Below are 18,632 nucleotides of genomic sequence, written 5' to 3'. Positions count from 1 at the left end.
CGCTTTCGGAGCCTTGAAGAGAGCCCACAGCACACGCAACCCACACCCCAGCCTGCAGAGCCAGCGGGGCCGCGAGCCCGCTCAGCCCCACAGCCCACACGAGGAGCCGCTCAGACCCACAGGCCACGCACAGCAGCCCTGGGCCCCCCCTTGTGCTAACCGCCAGGCGCAGCGGCCCCAGGAGCCACAGGGGCTGCTGATGGGCTGAGGGCCCAGCCCAGCTGAGGAGACGCTGAAGGATACAGCAGAGGACCACAGCCCCGGGCTCCACTCTCCTGCAACCTCACGCACCAGCACAATCCCCCAGCATGTCCGCCTCCCCCGCCGCGTCCATCACCAGCGCTGGGCTGGAGGAGAGCCAGGCAGGTAAGGGGCGACCTACGGGCTGGCACCTGGGCGCCCGGCACTGCCCAGCCACTGCAGCAATTGCAACGCGGCAGCTGGGGGCTGCAGAGCATCGGCTTTCGCCAGCTGTGCTCGTTGGCTGCTGGGCGAGCAGAGCAGCTGTCTCCCTTGGCCCCGGAAAGCGTCTTCCCCGGGGAGCCCGGAGCTGGCTGGGACCCACGCCACAGCTGAGGGGCTCGCAAAGCCCACTGATGGGATTTTCTAGGGGGGAACCTGAGGCACTGGCCAGGAAAGGGGCTGAAGCAGGCCACGCTGCACACGGGGGGCAGAGCTGGGGGCTGGAGCAGGCCACGCTGCACACGGGGGGCAGAGCTGGGGGCCGGACTCCCATGGCCTTGGGCTGAGCACGGCTGCTGTTTCGGGAGCAGGGGGTGGAGGACTTGGCAGAGCCGGTGGCAGGACAGGGCATCTCCCATGCCCTCCTCATGGTCCTCAGAGCAGCCCCCTGCCAGCCACCTCCCTTCTCCCCCGCAAAGCCTGGCTGGGGTCCCCCCTTGCCCCCTTCTCCACGGAGCCAAGCCCACCCGCATGTCTCTGCCCACACCCTCCAAGTCCCGTTTCTCGGGCTGGCTGTGCTTCCCCCCTACCACTGCCTCTTCCCATAGCGAAGGGGAGAAGGGATGGGCATGTGCTGTATCCCTGGGGCAGGCTCAGACCTCCCGTGGGCCTTTTGCTGTGCGTCAGTTTCCCCATTTGTAACAGGCTCTGGAACCTGTGTGGTGGTGTTAGTAGGGTTGGGGATAGTTAGGAAGGTGCGGGGGGGTCCACAGGGCGGGCTAAGTCCCAGCTCCCCGCTGGTTCTTAGAGCTGCCACAGGTGGTTAATGTCATTTCCAGCTGCCCCTGGGTCGCTCCACTTGCCCAGGGACGTTAATGCCAGGGAACAGCTTAGACAGCCCTTTATGCAGCGAGCGGGAGAGACAGCACCCAGCCCTGGGCATCCCACAGCTAAGATCACGGGGGGGGCATCACTGCGGTGGCAGGACAGGGGGAGGAGGCTTTCACCCCTGGAGGGGCGGGGCGGGGCGGGGCCACCCCACCATTCAACTCTCCCTGCCAGGCCTAGGAAGGTGAGAGCTTAGAAAGCAGCTGTAGTCCAGCCAAACCTGCTCTAATGCACCCCCTGATTTCTGGCTCAGCACAGGCCACAAACAGTTAGGAACATTGCACTGGCAGAGAGCCCCAGCAGCCTGTCCTGTGCGCCAAGCCCCAGGGCCCAGCCTGGCTCAGCCCTGGCCTCTGCAGGGCCCTGGCTCTGGCTGGGCAGCACCTCCCGTGGTCAGCACTCAGGGCACAGCTCAGCCTCCAGGAGCTACTGCAAATACCGGCCTGCCATTGGGGATCCCACCTCCACAGCCGAGAGTGGCCAGCACCTGGCTGTGCAGAACAGGTGTAGGCAGCTCCCACCTGAGGAGCCACGTGAGAACTGGCCCTGCCAGAGTTTTCTTCCAGCCCACAAGACAGGACGGCTCACGCAAAGTACTCCAGGGAGGGAGGCACAATCGGTTGCACCTGTTCAGAGAGGGACATGACTGCCTAGCGAGCAGCACTGTGGAAAGGCATCTGGGGGCCAGAGTGGACCACGAGCTAAACATGAGTCAACAGCCCGGCACTGATGCAAGAAAAGCAAACGCGATGGTGGGCTGGGAGTGTTGTGAGCAAGACACGAGTGGTCATTCTTCTGCTCCGCTCCATGCTGGGTAGGGCTCAGCTGGAGCACTCTGGCCAGTTCTGGCCACCCCATTTCAAGAGGGACGTGGAGAAATGGGCGGAGATTCAGAGAAGAGCGACAAGAATGGCTCACGGTCTAGAGAACAGGAGCTAAGAGGGGAGACAAAGAACTGGGCTCGTTTAGCTTAGAAAAGAGGAGGCTGAGAGGGGACAGGGTAACAGCTTTCAAGTACCATACAGGTTGTTACAAGGGGGAGGGAGGAAAATTACTCTCTTAACCTTTGATGGGGGGGGTCAAGAAGCAATGGCTGAAATTCCAGCAAGGGAGGGTGAGGTTGGACATTAGGAAGAAAATTCCCACCTGCCAGGGTGGTTAACACTGGAGTAAGTTGCCCTGGGAGGCTGTGGAACTGGCCTCACTGAAGGTATTTAACAGCAGGCCAGACAAACATCTGCCAGGGATGCCTGGTCCTGCCATGAGGTCCTCTTGAGGTCCCTTCCAAGTCCAGCATTCTGTGCCCTGCTGGCGTCTAACCGACAGCCCCTCGGACCCCATGTAATGCCGTGGGGACCTGCACGTGATCCACATCAATGCACAACCCTCTGCGGAGCCCTGCTCAACCGTCACTGCACCTGGGGGCAGAGCGCTCCACCGGCCAGTCGCACACGGCCCAGAGGAGCAGGCCCTCAATGGTGGTAGCTTCGCCGCCTGTGCCCAGCGCTGCGAGGGCCCCGTGTGCTTGCGTTATGTGGGGGGACACAGCTGGGCCCCATCCCCAGCACTGCTTCCGACACCTATGGAAACAGGCCCAGGCTCGTCAAGCGCCAGCTTGTTTGTGACCCGCTCCCGGCCGTGCCGCCGCTGAGCTCTGGCTTTCTGGGGGCCATGGCTGTAGGCCCGTTGGCTGCTGTATATGCTCAGCCAACCCGTGCCGGCACTCAGGCCTGTCCTCCCCCACAACGCCCCAGCACCAGCTGCTTGCTGGAGCGGGCGAGTTGGGCCTGGCCTCCCCCTGTAGCTGCTGGGCCCCCATCGCTGATTTCCTGCTCTCGCCCACAGGGCTCAGCCCGGCCCCCGGCAAAGCCCTGAGCCCGGTGCTCACCTGCCGGGTGTGCGGCGACACCAGCAGCGGGAAGCATTACGGCATCTACGCCTGCAACGGCTGCAGCGGCTTCTTCAAGCGAAGCGTGAGGCGGAAGCTCATTTACAGGTGAGGGGCGAGTGCTGCTGGCACTGCTGTGACCATCTCGGGGCCCAGCTCAGCGCCGGCCGCCCAGCCCCAGCGCCGGCCAGGCCAGGCCCCCTCCCCACACCAGCACAGGTCTGTCTCCACGGTTCCCTGGATCAATGTGAGTGGGGCCCAATCCCCAGCTCTGAGCCTGCAGAGGGGCGCGTAAGGCCCAGAGCCGGGCTGTACGGGAGACAGGGCACAGCACGGTGGGGGAGGGGACGGCAGGCTGTTCCCCTCCCCCCAGGCGCTGTACAGCCCACCCGCCGGCCTGGCACCTCTCTGCCAGCACTCAGACGGGACAGCCCCAACCCCAGCCAGCAGCGGGGTGGGCCACTGGCCTCTTAGCATCCCAGCCACCCCCCCCGATGCCTGCGGGATGCACGGGGCCCTGGAGCCCCTCTGGGATGGGACGGGACGGGACAGATGGCACTGGAGTCCAGCAGGGCTTGGGGAGCCAATCAGCCCCTCAGCCAGGCCGGCTGAGCCCCCACTATGCGCCCCACACAGCCAGCCCTGTGGCACAGGCACTGTGGTGTTGCAGGGCTGCACAAGCTGGGCACCGTGGGGCTGGGGGTGGGCACCACGGGACTCCTGGAAGGTCACACTGCAACGCCCGGCCATGCTTGGCCCACTGCTCAGTCAGCGAGGGGAAGGAGCGGCAGCCTGGACTGGGGGACCCCCACCCTCCCCGCGGTCTGACAGGACGGGGCCTATGCTCGTCTGCCCGCTAGGTGCCAGGCGGGGACAGGGCAGTGCCCCGTGGACAAAGCCCACAGGAACCAGTGCCAGGCCTGCCGACTGAAGAAGTGCCTGCAAGCCGGCATGAACAAGGACGGTGAGTGCAGGTCCGACAGGCCGGGCCCTGCTGGAGCCTTGGGGCCGGGCCGTGGCTCTCGGGGCAGTCCCGGTGCCCTACCTTGAGCTGGGCAGGGCAGCAGAGGCTGCGCTGGCGCATAGGCCAGTCCTGGCCCTTGCTGTGGCTGGTGGCAGCAGTAGAGAGAATGGTGCCAGGCTGCACCTGCCCCCCCAGGCTGAAGCAGGGGCAGCGGGTCAGTCCTGCCTCGCTCTGGGGGAGCCCTGGTGCCTGCGGGAGTCAGCGCTCAGCCCCGACCTCTGCCTCCCCAGCTGTGCAGAACGAGCGCCAGCCCCGCAGCACCGCCCAGGTCCGGCTCGACAGCCTCCCGCTGGACGCAGACCTCAAGCCTGCGCATGTGGCCACCACGCGGGAGGCCCCTCCGCCGCCGTGCCCTGCCCTGCCCAGCCGCAGGGGGCCGGGATCCTCCGGGCCGGGCAGCCTGGCACTCCGGGCGCCCACTCCTCCGAGCAACCACCGCTTCATGGCCAGCCTGATGACCGCCGAGACCTGCGCCAAGCTGGAGCCTGAGGACGGTGAGTCGCTGGGGGAGGCTGCAGCACTCCCTGTGCCAGCTAGGACATGCGCTGGGGCGGGGTCCAAAGTACCGGGCCCAGCAGTGCCAGGGGCTCAGCCCAGGCATACACGCAATGCTGCTTTCCTGCCTCACGCTCACCCTTCCCCCCGAGCAGCTGGGCCCAGCAGCAGGCGCCTCTCCCTCGGCTGGCGGCCGATGCTGCGGGTAGGGGGCGTAGCAGAGCCTGGCCAAAGAGCTGGCAGGATGCAGGGAAACCTGGCTGGCTCCTCCCCGCGCATTTGGGCTGCCGGGCGTCCGGCGGGACTCAGACCAGCCCTGGCTTGGCCCCTGCAGCGGCCGGGAGCTCTGCAGCTGCCGGTGACCCAGCTGCTCTCCTCCCGCCAGCCGACGAGAACATCGACGTGACGGGGAACGAGCCCGAGCGGGGTCCTGGAGAGCGCCAGGCGCCCCCCTACCCCTCCGCCAGCCCGGAGACCGTCTACGAGACCTCCGCCCGCCTCCTCTTCATGGCCGTCAAGTGGGCCAAGAACCTGCCTGTCTTCTCCAACCTGCCTTTCCGGGACCAGGTGAGATAGGTCCCCGGCAGGCGCTCGGGGCTGGGCCTAGCACTGCACAGTGCCCCGGGGGTGCCCTTCGCCAGCGCTTTACAGAACGCGCTGCCCAGGCTGCAGGGCGGCCGCCGGGCCCAGGCCCAGGCCCAGGCCCAGGCAGGGAAGTGCTGGGTGCTGCCAGTTCCCTGCTGTCAGTGGGGGCACAGCGGCATCGCCCCTTGGCCCAGCCTGGCGCTGGTACGGGGGAGGGGGAACAGGCTCCTGCAGCCCAGGCTGAGCCAGGGCAGTAGGGGGATCCCTGCCCCACGGGCTGCCCTGGCTGCAGGAGGCGTCGTAGCAGCCCAGTGACGGCTGCCCCTATCCCAGGGCTTAGGGGACAGCGGGCGCCGGCGAGTGCGGCTGTGACGGCACCAGGTAGGGGGTGGGGGCACTCGGCCCTGCAGGCGGGTGCAGGAGTGGGGGCTGGGCCACGCAAAGGCTTTCAGCGCCTGAGGGGAGTGGCACAGAAAGTGGGGCGGAGGGTGTCCATGTCTGTATCATGTCAGCAGCTACAGGCCTGTGGCTGTATACCACCTACACACCACCTACACCTGCACCTGCACCCCACCTACACCTGCACCCCTGCACCTGTACACCACCTACACCTGCACCCCAGGCCAGCAGACCAGCCTCACCTGTACACCTGCACACACAGCTGTACACTCCCTCACACACACCCACACCCACGTGCTTCTCTCTCTCGCCCGGGCAGGTGATTTTGCTGGAGGAAGCCTGGAGTGAGCTGTTCCTGCTCTGTGCCATCCAGTGGTCCATGCCCCTGGAGAGCTGCCCGCTGCTCTCCGTGCCTGAGCTCTGCCCCAGCCCCCATGGGAAGCTGGTCTCTGCCAGCGGGGACATCCGCGTCCTGCAGGAAACCATCACCCGCTTCAGGTCGCTGACCATCGACCCGGCAGAGTTCGCCTGCATGAAGGCCATCGTGCTCTTCAAACCAGGTGAGCCCAGCCGGTGCAGAAGGGCAGTGACCGGGGCTGGCACCTCACTCTCCTGTCTCTGCCAACACCCCTCAGTCCCAAACTGCAGCCCCTGCCCTCTGGCATCCCTTGGCCCTGCCCAGCTACCAGCTGCTGCAGCTTGGGCAGCCCCAGCGCTGGGCTGCTCCCCTCAGGCCCTGGCTCCGTGTGAGGGTCTTACTGCGATGGGAGAGGCCAGACCCTTCGGAGAGCAGGAAAGGGCGAGTGCCAAGCGCCCCAGAACAGCCCTGATCTCCTTCCAGAGACACGCGGCCTGAAAGATCCAGAGCAGGTGGAGAACTTGCAAGACCAGTCGCAGGCGATGCTGGACCAGCACAACCGGACGCACTACCCCGGCCAGCCCGTCAGGTACCAGCTCGTGCAGCTCCTTCGCCGCTGGCTTCCTGCCGGCGCCGCTCTAGCCCCTGCGCCTGCAGCCTGGGAAGGGCTAATCCTGAAGCTTGGGGGAATCCACCCCTGCTGGGCCGGGGCCCTGTACCGGCCTCTGTCCTTCCCCTGCAGGCTGCTGGCTCTTCTCTGGCCACTGCTCCCATCGAGGGCTTCTCTGACACGAGGCCCCCACCTTCCTCCTTCCCCCGCAGCCGTCTTCATCATCCACATCGCTCCGCAAAGGGCAGGGGGTGGGGAGCTCCTGCTTCCTGCTGGTGCCCCTTCTCCCTCGGGGGTTCCCGCAGGGGCACCCCCTGCAGAGTTACAACCGCCCCCTTCCAGCGTGCAGAACGCGAAAGCTCAACACGAGCCGACTTCCCTGGGCCAGGAGGCCTCTGCCACCAGCCCGACGGCCCCGTCCCCCCAGGGACTCTGGCCCACTTCGACTGAGGGAAGGACCAGCTCTTTGCCCTCTCACGCCAGGGTGCTCCAAGGGCTTCTCTCTCGAGCCATCCCCAACCCAGGCTGGGGCCCACAGAGCATCTCGCGGTGCGAAGGCCGTCCAGGGCAGCCAGCCACGACGCCAAACAGGCGCCAGCGTCTCTGAGCGGCTGGATTGAGCCCAGGCAAACGTCCCCCGCCGCTTCGAACACTGGCTCCCGCAGGCCCCGCTGGGAGCCGTCACATGGTACTCGCGAAGAGCACAAAGCCCTGCTGGGGTAGGGCCCGACCTCCCCACGCGGGGGCAGGCCGGCTGCAAACCGCTCTGGCTTTTCCCGGACCCTCGGCCACAGACGCTCTCAGGCCCAAGCCCGCTGCGCGAGAGGGAAAGCTGCGGAGAATGAATCCCGGGGTCAGAAACGTGCCACCCCTTTTCTCTCCGCTGCTGGGGCTCCACCCTGTCCTGCCCGCTCACAGCAGGGGAACGTCAGCCCCCTGCCCGCCGCTCCCCAGCTAACCCACTCCCGCCCCCTCTGCTCTCCCCCAGGTTCGGGAAACTGCTGCTGCTTCTTCCCTCCTTGCGGTTCATTTCCTCCGAGCGCGTTGAGCGCCTCTTCTTCCGCCGAACCATCGGCAACACGCCCATGGAGAAGCTGCTCTGCGACATGTTCAAAAACTGACCCGGCCCCCTGGCGGTGTGGGCTGAGGGCGCCCTGGACCGGCACGAATGCCATGGCACCGAGCACCCGCTTCCCACAGCCTGGAGCCGAAAGCAGAGGGGATCCAGCTCCGTGCTCACGGACTTGTTTAAGTCAACTGCTCGTCTTCCGGTCCTGGCCGGGCACGGCCCAGGATTCCTCTCCGGGCACCAGCAGCTGCAATCCCCTGGAAATTGTTCCCATCAACCTTCCCCCCACTGGGAGCCAGCAGCGGGCTTGGTCACCCCAGAAAGCTGCCAGGGAACTGAAATTGCAAACGTCCCAGTTTATTTCATCTCCACTGGCTGAGCCGCAAGAGGCGCGTGGCACTAATGTCACACCGAGGAACACACGCTCCTGGCGGACTCTGTGCTACCACCAGCCGGCAGGTGGGAGAGGGCAGCTCCAGCTGCAGAGCCAGAGGGGAATGGCAGCGAAATTGGGGACAAAACTGCAAGTCTGAAGGAGGTCCAGGCTCTGAACCTGGATCCCAGGGAGGGAAGACGGCTGGTCTTCCTGGGAATCATCCCGCATGGGCTGGGCTGCCCAGGTGGGGGCATAGGGGGATCAAGGAAGAGGGGACTCAATTGGAGGGGGAAGAAAGGAACTTGCTGACCCCGGCTGGAGGGTCCCCAGCAGCAGATAATTTGGGTGAGACAGTTTTCAGCTCACTTTTTCACCGGGGATTTCCCACCGCAGCCCAGGCTCTATCGGGCGACGTAGCCGCTGAAGCGAAGGGAGACTGCGACGTTTAACACAGGCGGCAAGGCCCGCTGTGGCCCCCTGCACGCTTCTCCCTCGGCCTACGAACATCACCTGGGGGGGAGGGCAGAAAGTCTCGTCCGCATGTGAGCTGAGACGTGCAGGTGACGTTTGCAGAGAAGTTGAAAGGTGCCTGACTTGGAGCCTGTTTGGAGACTGCACTGGGGGCGGCTGTGACCTGGGCATAAGGACACACATCGCACTCAGGGTTCCCGCTAATGTTTTTCCATCCATAGGCGGAATAAATTTTGTTACCTGCACTGAGACGTGTGCGGATGTACACCACTAGGAGAAACACCTATTGTGGCTCTGTGCGCTCTGCTAACCAGCTGGGCAGCCCCGACTCTCCCCTCAGCTCCCAGGGAACAGTGGCTGCACTGCCGAGTGTGTTCCGGTAGCATTACCTCCCCTGAGCAGGGCGGCCTCAGCAGTCAAATGCAAAGGTTCCCCTCTAGTTTTTTCCCATCGGTGTGGAATACATTTTGTTACACGCCCCAAGATGTGCGGACGTGCGTGAACACTAGTAAACACAAGTGGCCGGCGGCGGGCACTGTGCTAATCAGCTGGGCAGCACCTGACTCCCCTGGGTGCTGCCCAAGCGCTTACTGGGAACGCTGGTCAAATGCGGAGGCGTGTTCTCCAGCGCCTTGCAGGAGAGGACAGCAGTGGGCACTGCTCTCATGCAGGAAGGACGGCTGTTACCCACCGAGTCACCCTGTCAGGAACTCGCTGGGCAGATCTGCAGCGCAACCCATACCTGCAGCGAGGTGACGAACTCCCCTTTGCGGGGATGAGGGCAGTGACCCCGTCTGTCCTGAGCGTTCGGAAGGCCGGCCGGGCCAGAGCCCGCCGGGCAGAGGGCAGCGACAGGTCGTGTTCCCGCCTGGTTTTGAACCAGAGACGTTCAGGCAAACGTGACGACAGCATCACCACACTTCAGCCACCGGGGCGAGGGCAGCCTGGCGGGAGAGCCATTTTTCCTTTGTACCCGTAAGACACCCGCACCGCCAGCGCGCCTCTCGCCTGGCCCAGCGTAACCCTGCTTCCTGCCCGCATCGCACCCACCTCCCCCTGCCCCAGCTAGGGCCTGCCCCGTCCACCCGCCATGCATGCCCCCGGCTCACCTTCCGCTGCGTCCTACCTCAACTGCCATGGGCCCAGCTCAGCACAGGAAGACGGGTACACGGACGGGAAGCTGCCGAGATGCCGGAGGAGTTGTTTTGGAGAGGGAACTACCCCTCCGCCTGTTGGGGACGGTGGGCAAAGCTTCCCGCAGGGTCTCCTGGTCAGTGGGCTTCAACCCTGCCCCGGAGGGACCAGCTGTTGGCTCCCCTTGGCCACTCAGTGTGAGGCCCACACCAACAAGAGCAGAGCCCTACAGCAGCGGGATTTGGAGGAGGCGTCTCAGGGTGGGGCCCAGTGGGCTCTGCTTGACCAGGCTTCGTGCCACAGGCACACTGCAGCCCCCTGCTTTTCCGTGGGTGGGAGAGGGGCTCTGCACATGGTAAAACTCGCAGCATTTCTCCGCGCACGGGGGCAGCGACTGAAGGCGGAAATCACAGACGGGACCTTTGAGAGGTCATCGAGTCCAGTCCTCTGCACTCCTGGTGGGACTAAGCCCTCTAGACCCCCCCGACAGGTGTTTCTCTATCCTGAGCTTCCATATCTCTAGGGATGGAGGTTCCACAGCCTCCCTGGGTCATTTATTCCAGTGCTCAAACCCCACCACAGGAAGTTTTTCCTAATGTCCAGCCTAACCCTCCCTTGCTGCAGTTTCAGCCCATTGCTCCTTGTCCTGTCCTCAGAGGCTACAGAGAGTAATTTCTCTCTCCCCTCCTCGCAACACCCTTTTAGGTACTGGAAAGCTGCCATCACCGCCCCTCTCAGTCTCCTCTTTTCCAGACCCAACAAGCCCGATTCTTTCCATCCTCCCTCCCAGGACGTTTTCTAGAGCTTTAATCTGAATCCCGCCCGCCAGCGTTAGTTTCCTGCAGTCAGCTGCCTACCAATCCACCATCTTCATTCTGCTCTTCTCCCTCCCATTGCTCCGTAGCACCGCGAACTCTATCACTGCACGCTCTCGCTCCCCCTGCCACTCAGCCAGTGCCACAATCTAACCTAGAACAGCCCCTCCCCGAGGAACTTTCACCGCCGCGCCAAATCAAAACCCATCCTCAATACGTTCCAGGAGCTTCGCTGCTCATCTGGGCCCTGCTGTATTATCTTCCCAGCGGATGTCGGAGCAGCTGAAGTTCCCCATCGCCACCAAGTCCCGTGCTTTGCATAACGTTGTTAGTCTTTTTTTGTTCTGGTTTTAAAGAAAAAAGAAAAAGCCTCACCCCCTTCTTCTGCCTAGGGAGGGGGGTCTGCTTTTTATCCTGTCCCTACGCTCACTTCCGTCTGAGCGTACATGTTTGTAATACATAAGGCCTCCTTCCTTTTCCCCTGCCTGTCCTTACTGGACAAGCTGTTCCCCTCTCTACCAATACCCCAGTCCTGACTATTACCCCACCAGGTCTCTGTGTTGGCAGCTGTGCCCTAGCTGCATTTATTTACTAGTGTTAGGAGTTCTTCCTGCTTATTCCCCAAACTTCTCACATTAGTGTACAGACAACTGGGACACTGGTTTGGTCTCCTGCCCTGTTTTGGTCCCATCTCTCCCTTACCTCTGCTAGAACAGCTCATGCACCCGCAAACGCCAACCCTTCTCCCCGGTCCCTGCGTTTTTAACTTACCTGTGGGCTTGGGTCACCTGCCCCTTCCACACCTCCTTCAAAGGCCTCCTCCCGAGGTTAACCAGTCTGCGTCCAGGTACGCTTTTCCCCTTCCTGGGTAGGTGGGCTCCACCTCCACTTAGCAGCCCTTCCTAGAACAGCACCCCATGGTCCTGGAAGCCAAAGCCCTGCTGGGGACGCTGTCCTCTTTGGAAGGATTGAAGGAACGCCAGCTGCGCTCCCAGTTCTGTCACCCGTAATCCCAGAGTTACTGGGTCTGCTGAAGGTCAGACCTCGCTGTATCATTAGTGCCCACATGGAGAAGTAGTCAGAGGGCCGATGATCCTCCACAATCCCTCTGTAAGGGCATCTCCCATAGGGGCCCCGGCAGGCAGCATCTCTCTCAGGATGCCACGTCAGGGTGACAGATCGGTGCCTCCGTCCTGCTCAGAACAGTCACCAATCACCACACTCTGACGTCTGCTCTTGGAAGCGGTGCTTGCGATCCTCCTCGCCTGGACTGGGTCCTGGGCTTCAGACAGGTTTGTGTAGTGCTGGTGACTGCGACACAATCCCGTGTGCGTATTTCAACCACCACCCTGCAGGCAGAGCTGCTGCGAAATCAGGCGGAATGCTTTCCCGCTGCTTCTCCCGCAGGGTCATGAGCCCCAGATCTGAGAAGCTACTTCAGGCAGGGCTCAAACTCAGGGATGCGGTGGCAGCTTGTCACTGAGTTGTATGGCTGCACCGACTCTGCAGTCAGTACACACTGGGGCTTCGTGGAAACTCAGGTCTCAACGGCTGAGCTCTGTCTTGGGGCTGGATGCCAGGACCTTGCATAAGGTCTGCACAATGCCCCCCGGGCCACATTAGATTGAAGTCTGCCCTGGAGAGGTAAGCAGGACACACACCCCGGTCCTTGCTCCCATGTCAAGCCTTAACTGTCTTTCCTGGGTGCTGCTCCTCATCCCTGGCAACAGGCGAAAGCCACGAGCCAAAGGGAAGTGAATCTGGGGAGGTGCCATGTTCCCAGATCGCACAAACCACACTCACCAGAGTCATTCTTTGCTCTTTAATAGCTTTGTTCTTTAATCAGCTGGGGGTTACTTGTTCATAACGGTGTGTTTGTACAGCCATACAGCATATAGTTAAGAAATCTTACACAAATTGCACTTTATACATATGACGGCCTTGTTCCAGAAGGGGGGAAAAAAACATTAAAAAAATGAAAGGAAACCTACGGATGTGAAATTACAAAGTGCCAGGTGACGGCACGGTGACACCGCGTCTGGCTCTGTGGGCAGAGAAGACGTTCTCCTTTATATATTCCTTTGTTCCTAACAGGTAAAATGCATTGAGCGTATGACACAGGATAATATATCCTTTTACGATACAGACTTTGCTTTGTAAATTTACACTCAGCATACTTATAAATTACTTTAAAAATTTCCATTACAAATAATAATAATTAATAATAATAATAATAATAATAATAATACGCAGCCCCTATCCTTTCCAGTGGTAAGTACATTCACTTGGTACAAGGAGTGGATCTCAGAACCTACTGCTTACCTACTGCATGACAGGACTGGAAGACAGGCATCAGGCTGAAACGCGGGTGGGGAATGGAACACAGGGTTGGCCGACCCTGTGCCCATGTTCAAAACACGAATTAAATGACAAGAGAGAAAACACGGAGTCTGGGCCAAACGACAACCGTTTCCCGGCCCCGCCCAGCCTTCAAGACAAGGTAAAAGGGAAGTGGCGGGTGGGAAGTTTGGGCTGACATGAATGTTCTTGGGTTGGAAGGAGAACGAGGGCAAACCCAGCGTGTACCTGAAGCCTAGAGTTACTGGTGCAGAACTTCAAAGGGTTTGTAGCGGAGGATCCGAAACCCCAGGCAGAGCAGAACAGGACCCGTGGAAACGTTTGCACCCAGGGCTCCTGTGTGTGACACTGTACGCATCTCATTCACCAGGAGAGCTCTGGGGCTTACCAAGGTAATGACAAGTGCTTCTGTCACTCCTGCACAGCACAGGGGAAGGGACAGACAGGCCATTTCTTCATCCAGAGAGCAGGGCTTGAGAACTGCGTGTTGCATCCCTTACGTTTGTCCAGTCTGAAGAGGCTTCAGCTAGTGTTAAATCTCACCCTGGAGCTGCTTTCCAGAGCCACCCTCTCCTAGGCCCACTATAATACATGGGCAGGTACCTGCTGCTCCTGCAGGTCTAGGAATTGCGGGGTGGGAAGAGTCCCAAGCAATATTAAATCTGCAGGGAACTTTTGTGGGAACTGCAGTGCCTCGCCTCATCCTGACCCACGGCTTCTGCAGACACTCACCCCACGGGCAGCAACCGGCACGTCACTGGGTGCAAAAACCTCCAGGAGAAGGAAAGCAGGAACAATCCCTGCTGAAAAGTGAACCCCGGGCCTGTATCTAAGGAGTCCGTCTGCAGAACCAGCACACTGGGGAGTGTCTCTGTCAGAGGATGGTCTCAAAAGTAGAAGCGGCTCCTGCGTGTTTGCTCCCAACGTGCGCTCAGAGTCTGCCGTGCAGAACCTGCCGCATCTGAGGAGAAGCAAGCTGTGCGCTCTCCTGCCGGAAGAAGCCGCAGCGAAGGGGCCCGTAGCATTTGGATTTCAGCGTCTCGGGGGGGTGAAGATACATGGCATGTGGCAGAAAAAACACAGCTTGATTTTGGTAACGGGCCTGAGCCCGCTGTGCTGGCAGTTTGAAAACTTGTGCTTGGACTTTTAACCCCAGAGAATTACATGGGACAAATCACTGATCAGCCTGATTTCTAACTGCAGGTGTGGATTTAATAAATGAAGGCTGTGTAAAACCAGCCAGCCCTTCCGCAGCAAATCCGCTCCTTGCGAGTACTCGGTCTCCTCTGACTCTGCCGGCTCCTTCACCCTCGAGGCTGTGCAGGGTCAACCCACTCTCGGGCTGTACGTGCTGGCACTTCTTCTCACCCTTGCACGGCCAGGATGGCTACCCAGGGGTCTGGCTGCAAAATCTGTAGTTAGCAGGTCTGTGTTCATGTGTAAAACTGCCCCAATTCAGTGCATGGAACAGCAGCAGACTCTAACTACTTCAGACCCTTATTTTTAAACCTCATCAGCTGGCTTCTGAAGGGACTGGGTGCCTGCTAGTGTTTCCTTTGTTACTTTCCGCCTTCATCACCACCACCCACCTGGACAGGTGTTTCTCACTCAATCTGTAAAACAGCTACAGACCTGTTAGCTGAGCAACTTCAGAACCCCAGAGCCTGACATAATTGAATCCACAGAGGTCAAAGCAGGAAAGGTAAATCCCGGCCCTGCTCCGTACCATCATCACTCTCATAAAAGTTTCACTGCAAAAAATAAATTAATTCAAATCCCTCTGAAGAAATGCAGGTTCAGCCGGCAGCGGAACATGCCAATGGAATGCTTGCCCCCCGGCTGAAGTCCAAAAGGAAGGAATCATTGAACCTACTACTGTTTCAGGCAACTCCAGCAGACTTGCTCACCTCCAGGGTGCTAAGTCAGGTGGACGTCGTCCACAAGAGCTGCAAGCCAGGGCACAGAGCTGGTTCTGTAGCAGAATGCTACCGAAGCGAGGGTGTCACTGGGAGTTGCTTGCATGAGACTAAGTTCCCCGTGATGGAGTAAAACACTAAAACCGTTACCCAAGAAAATGACCAAAGGCAGGTCTCTTTCCCCGTTGTTCTGGGATGCTGGGGAGAACAATGGCCCAGTGCACAGCCCAGGGCTTCTATTCTCACACCGCTGCTCTAAATTTCTGATGTGGCGGGTGGAGAATGGAGATTAGAACTGTGTTTGGCTTCAGAACACTACCCAGGTTAACTGGCTGGTCCAATCCAACATTTATTCGGCCAATTATTCTAACTGGGGTCCTGAAGCCCCTTCTGATCAACTCCTCTCAGCATCAGCAAATTCCTGTCTGCTTAGGGAACGGGACTGGCATCTGCAACCATTTCTCTGAACCCTGCCCTGGGATCGCTGGTTCTCAACCATGAGACGGTGGGTGAAGACCAACAGGTAGGGACACCTCTCCAAAGGGTGCTCTGGGGTTGCTGCCCCTACGCTTACTAATTAGACTCCTAGAAATCTATTTTAAAAAGTCTAGAGGAAGACGGGTGCTGGCAGCAGGTCAGGGGTGACATCGGGAATGACAAATCTCACCTTGGTCTGATTACCCCACTGCCGCGCAGTGATGGCTCTGCTCCTCTGACTCTGAGCTGAGGTCTAGTGAGAGCTTTTAAGCAGACACTTGTCACCTCCTCGCCTTAACAAAGGTGCACAGATGTCAGCTTCTCACTGATTGGGAGCAGGCTTGGGAGGGTGCTAACTGCAAACCTTCAGTGGGCTGGGAGATGGTGAACAGGGACGCTTTGTGGTGAAAAATGGTACTGCTGCTTTCCCTGCAATAATCTGATTAGGGGCTAAATCTACCTTCCCTCGCTTCTCTTGCTACTGCCTGGCAAAACCACTCCATCAGCCGGAGGGGGAGAAATAAAACTCATTAAAATATATTTACGGTGAACATCAGTAACCTGAACATTAACAAAAAGCCATCTGTCGGTTTCTTTTTGCTTTTAATACTGCTGATCTGAGAAAGGGGGAGGAAGTTGGCTATGTCACATGGTAAAGACGGATTACTGAGATAGCTGTAACACTTTTCCATGCATTTGCTTTGACGATGCAATCGGAACAGAGCTCTTTTGTCTGCGTGAGTTCTGCTGCCTGGCCGAGGAGTTCTGACCCGTCACTGGAACTGCGAGCCATTGTTCGCTTTCAGTGTACAGGGCTGTGATGTGGTTGTAATGTTTTAGGTTCAGATTTCCAAAGGTTCCTCTATTCTTTAGAAATACTTCCTTGTGCCTGGCTCACAGGGTTAGTTATGGCTACTGAAAATTCGGCACAAGTATTTGGCTTGCACTAAACGGGAGTCAAACTGGCTTTAGTTTTCCTGACATATCAACAACAAAAATAAAACCACTCTTTGCATGGCAGGTTTGCGTGGTGGGGGGCTTTGAGACATGCGCCGATTGCGTGAATGGAAACGATAGATTTTATTGTTACCTGACAACACCATGGAGTGCATTATAAATAGCTCTGAACAAAGGGCTGGGGAGGCTCTTTGCTGTGGTTCCTTCCGAAGTGTTTTATGCTTCCTCCCAGCACAGACTCCCAAACCCAGCGGTGAGACAGCAAGGACCAGCTCCCCATCCTCCAAGGTCCTGTGGGTGTTACCTGGCAGCTCACTTGCTCTCGTCGCATTTCCTCTGCTCAGAAAGGGGAAGCTGCCCGGGGACTGAATGGGAAGTAAACAGTGCTCACCGGCAATTCCTCCCCCAACTTATCTGCTTCTGTTCCGGGTCCCCAGTCTGAAAAACCGGGCAGGTTTTGAGTTCCAAACGTTAAAAACAGCTAAGGCCACTGCTGAAATTGTCCCCAGCAGGCTTGTGTGAGGCATGAGTCTCCTGCCGCCTTTAGCGCTGGCAATGCAAGGTCGGAAGCCCAAGCACTTAGAGAAGAAACGCTCTGCATGGACAGCTGGTAGCAGCCTTACAATGGTGGTGGTGGCGATGGTGGGGGAAGATACCAACGGTGAGATGCTATCACTTCTATGCAGCAACGAGGAGATTTTGAGCAAGTGGGTCACACCATAAACTCGTTGTTCCCAAAGAGGACCAGCTGCTGGGTGCTGCCGCAGTCTGGGTCAGTGCTTCTTTTCCGCCCAGCCCCAGCTGCCCCCTCGGGGGGCTCTTTGGTTTTCTGGGGTGAGTTCTTCACATTCTTCAGTTTCTGTTTGCCTTTCTCGGGGCTGAAGGTCCCTCTGCTGGTGAACTGGGGCCTGTCATCCAGCCCCCTGAGCTGCCCCGGTAACCCATCAAGTCCCAGCCTCTGCTCCGTGGTCTCACCCGGAGCACCGGCTCGGTAGAAGGGCGACTTGGAGTACACATGGAACCGTTTCCTGGTCACATGAGGTAAGCAGGACGAGGAGGGGGAAGGCGGAGAAGAAGCCAAAGAATCCACAGAGTCCAGAGAGTCCTGCTGCTTCCTCAGGTGCCTTCGCAACCTGCTCGTGGATTCGGTCTTGACGGGCCGCAGCGAGCCAAGTGCTAAGCTTCTCTCTGGCCGAAAGAGATGGGCAGAGCATGGGAGCAGACACAGAGAGCTGTACAGACAGGAACGCATTGCCACCCCCCCGTGCCGCAGAGCCCACTGGAGGTGTGAGTAAACTGGAAAAGAGAAGGGACCAGGCCTCTGCGCCTGGCGGTTGCCATGGAAAATGGCGCCCCACAGTGCGCCTGGAGCTCCAGGGACTGGGCAGGGTGACCCCACTGCAGGCAGAAAAGGGTTATGGGATGTGTGGCAAAGCTCAGTCTGCAACCTGCCTCTACCGCCCGAGCTGTAATCCACAGACCCTGCCGGCCATGGGATGAAGAGGGAGGGTGTCCTAGCAAGAGGGCACAGCCTACTGCCCACTCTAGGGCTGGGTTGCTCACAATTCTGTGGTTTGGGACTGGAGGCGTCTCAGCTTCGTGCACTCGTGAGTCAGACACGCGGTGCCCTGGCACCACTGGAAGGGAAGGGAGGGGAGGGGAAGTCTAACAGCCCACCTAAGGCTCCTTGCCTGTGTCAGTAGGCCCTGTTCTGGGGCACTGACTCTGCCTCACAAGCCCAGCCCGCAGCAGACTGTGCTTACCGGTTCGATCCGAGACGGCCCCTTCAGAGTCAAAGTTCAAATTTTCGGAGCTATCCGCAGTGCCAATAGATGCTTCAGACTCAAGGGTTTCGTCGTCAGAGGCTCGGGGCTCCAACGCCAGCATTTCAAATGTCAGCTCCTCCCTGCAAAAGGGACCCAGCTGGTGAAGCAGGACAAAGGCAGAGAGGGAGTAAACCCGCAGACCCAGAAGGGCCTTGGCCGGTGAGCGTGAGAGATGCTGCGCAAAGAGTGTCGGACGCAGAACAGTAACGATGTTCAAACCCTGCCACAGATACCAGGGCGTCGGAGAGGGCACGTGCCTGAGCTGGAGGCCACAAAGGACTCCACACCAACACTCAGGGAGGCTTCGAACAGAGGGACCGTCAGCAAGGGGCTCCCAGGCAGTCCAGGGGCTGCGCCTGGAGGTCTGGCACGGGGCAGCTTCTCAGTCATCCTGTCCCCAGACCAGAGCTCGCCCTCAGCACCTCGAAACGCACCAGTGCAGAGGTGAGCAAACATGCGGCACGAGCGCCCCCTAGGTGTGCTCTGCTCTCCAGGCCTGGGGCACAGCTGCCCAGCCAAGACGTGCTTGGGCCACTCAAGCTGTCTGACGCAGCCAGGACGTCTCTACCAGGGCCCTGAGGCTG

At 59.7% G+C, this 18,632-nt stretch overlaps 2 protein-coding genes across 7 annotated transcripts in view; one reads left to right on the top strand and one right to left on the bottom strand.

The window, feature by feature from the left end:
* The first annotated feature begins 308 nt into the window (after positions 1-308).
* On the top strand, positions 309-7,770 carry NR2E3 (nuclear receptor subfamily 2 group E member 3). Its single transcript, XM_075006947.1, has 8 exons — positions 309-366; positions 3,136-3,286; positions 4,039-4,142; positions 4,433-4,696; positions 5,083-5,264; positions 6,001-6,241; positions 6,523-6,628; positions 7,638-7,770. Exons 1-8 carry the CDS (start codon positions 309-311, stop codon positions 7,768-7,770), a joined length of 1,239 nt encoding a protein of 412 aa, XP_074863048.1.
* An 8,556-nt stretch (positions 7,771-16,326) lies between these two features.
* Positions 16,327-18,632, bottom strand: part of MYO9A (myosin IXA) — a 325,415-nt gene continuing 323,109 nt past the window's right edge. For all 6 annotated transcript variants that reach the window (XM_075007302.1, XM_075007303.1, XM_075007305.1 and 3 more), the window contains 2 exons: positions 17,986-18,128; positions 16,327-17,410 (listed from right to left, as the gene is read on the bottom strand). In XM_075007302.1, the coding sequence (XP_074863403.1) occupies positions 16,935-17,410; positions 17,986-18,128 (619 nt within the window). In that variant the 3' untranslated portion in view covers positions 16,327-16,934. The remainder of the gene's footprint in view (positions 17,411-17,985; positions 18,129-18,632) is intronic.

Source organism: Carettochelys insculpta, chromosome 12 (genome assembly GCF_033958435.1).
Source record: "Carettochelys insculpta isolate YL-2023 chromosome 12, ASM3395843v1, whole genome shotgun sequence".
In the NCBI taxonomy this organism is placed as follows: domain Eukaryota; kingdom Metazoa; phylum Chordata; order Testudines; family Carettochelyidae; genus Carettochelys; species Carettochelys insculpta.
Note: the sequence above shows the minus strand (reverse complement) of the source record. Positions and strands in the feature narration are given on the sequence as shown.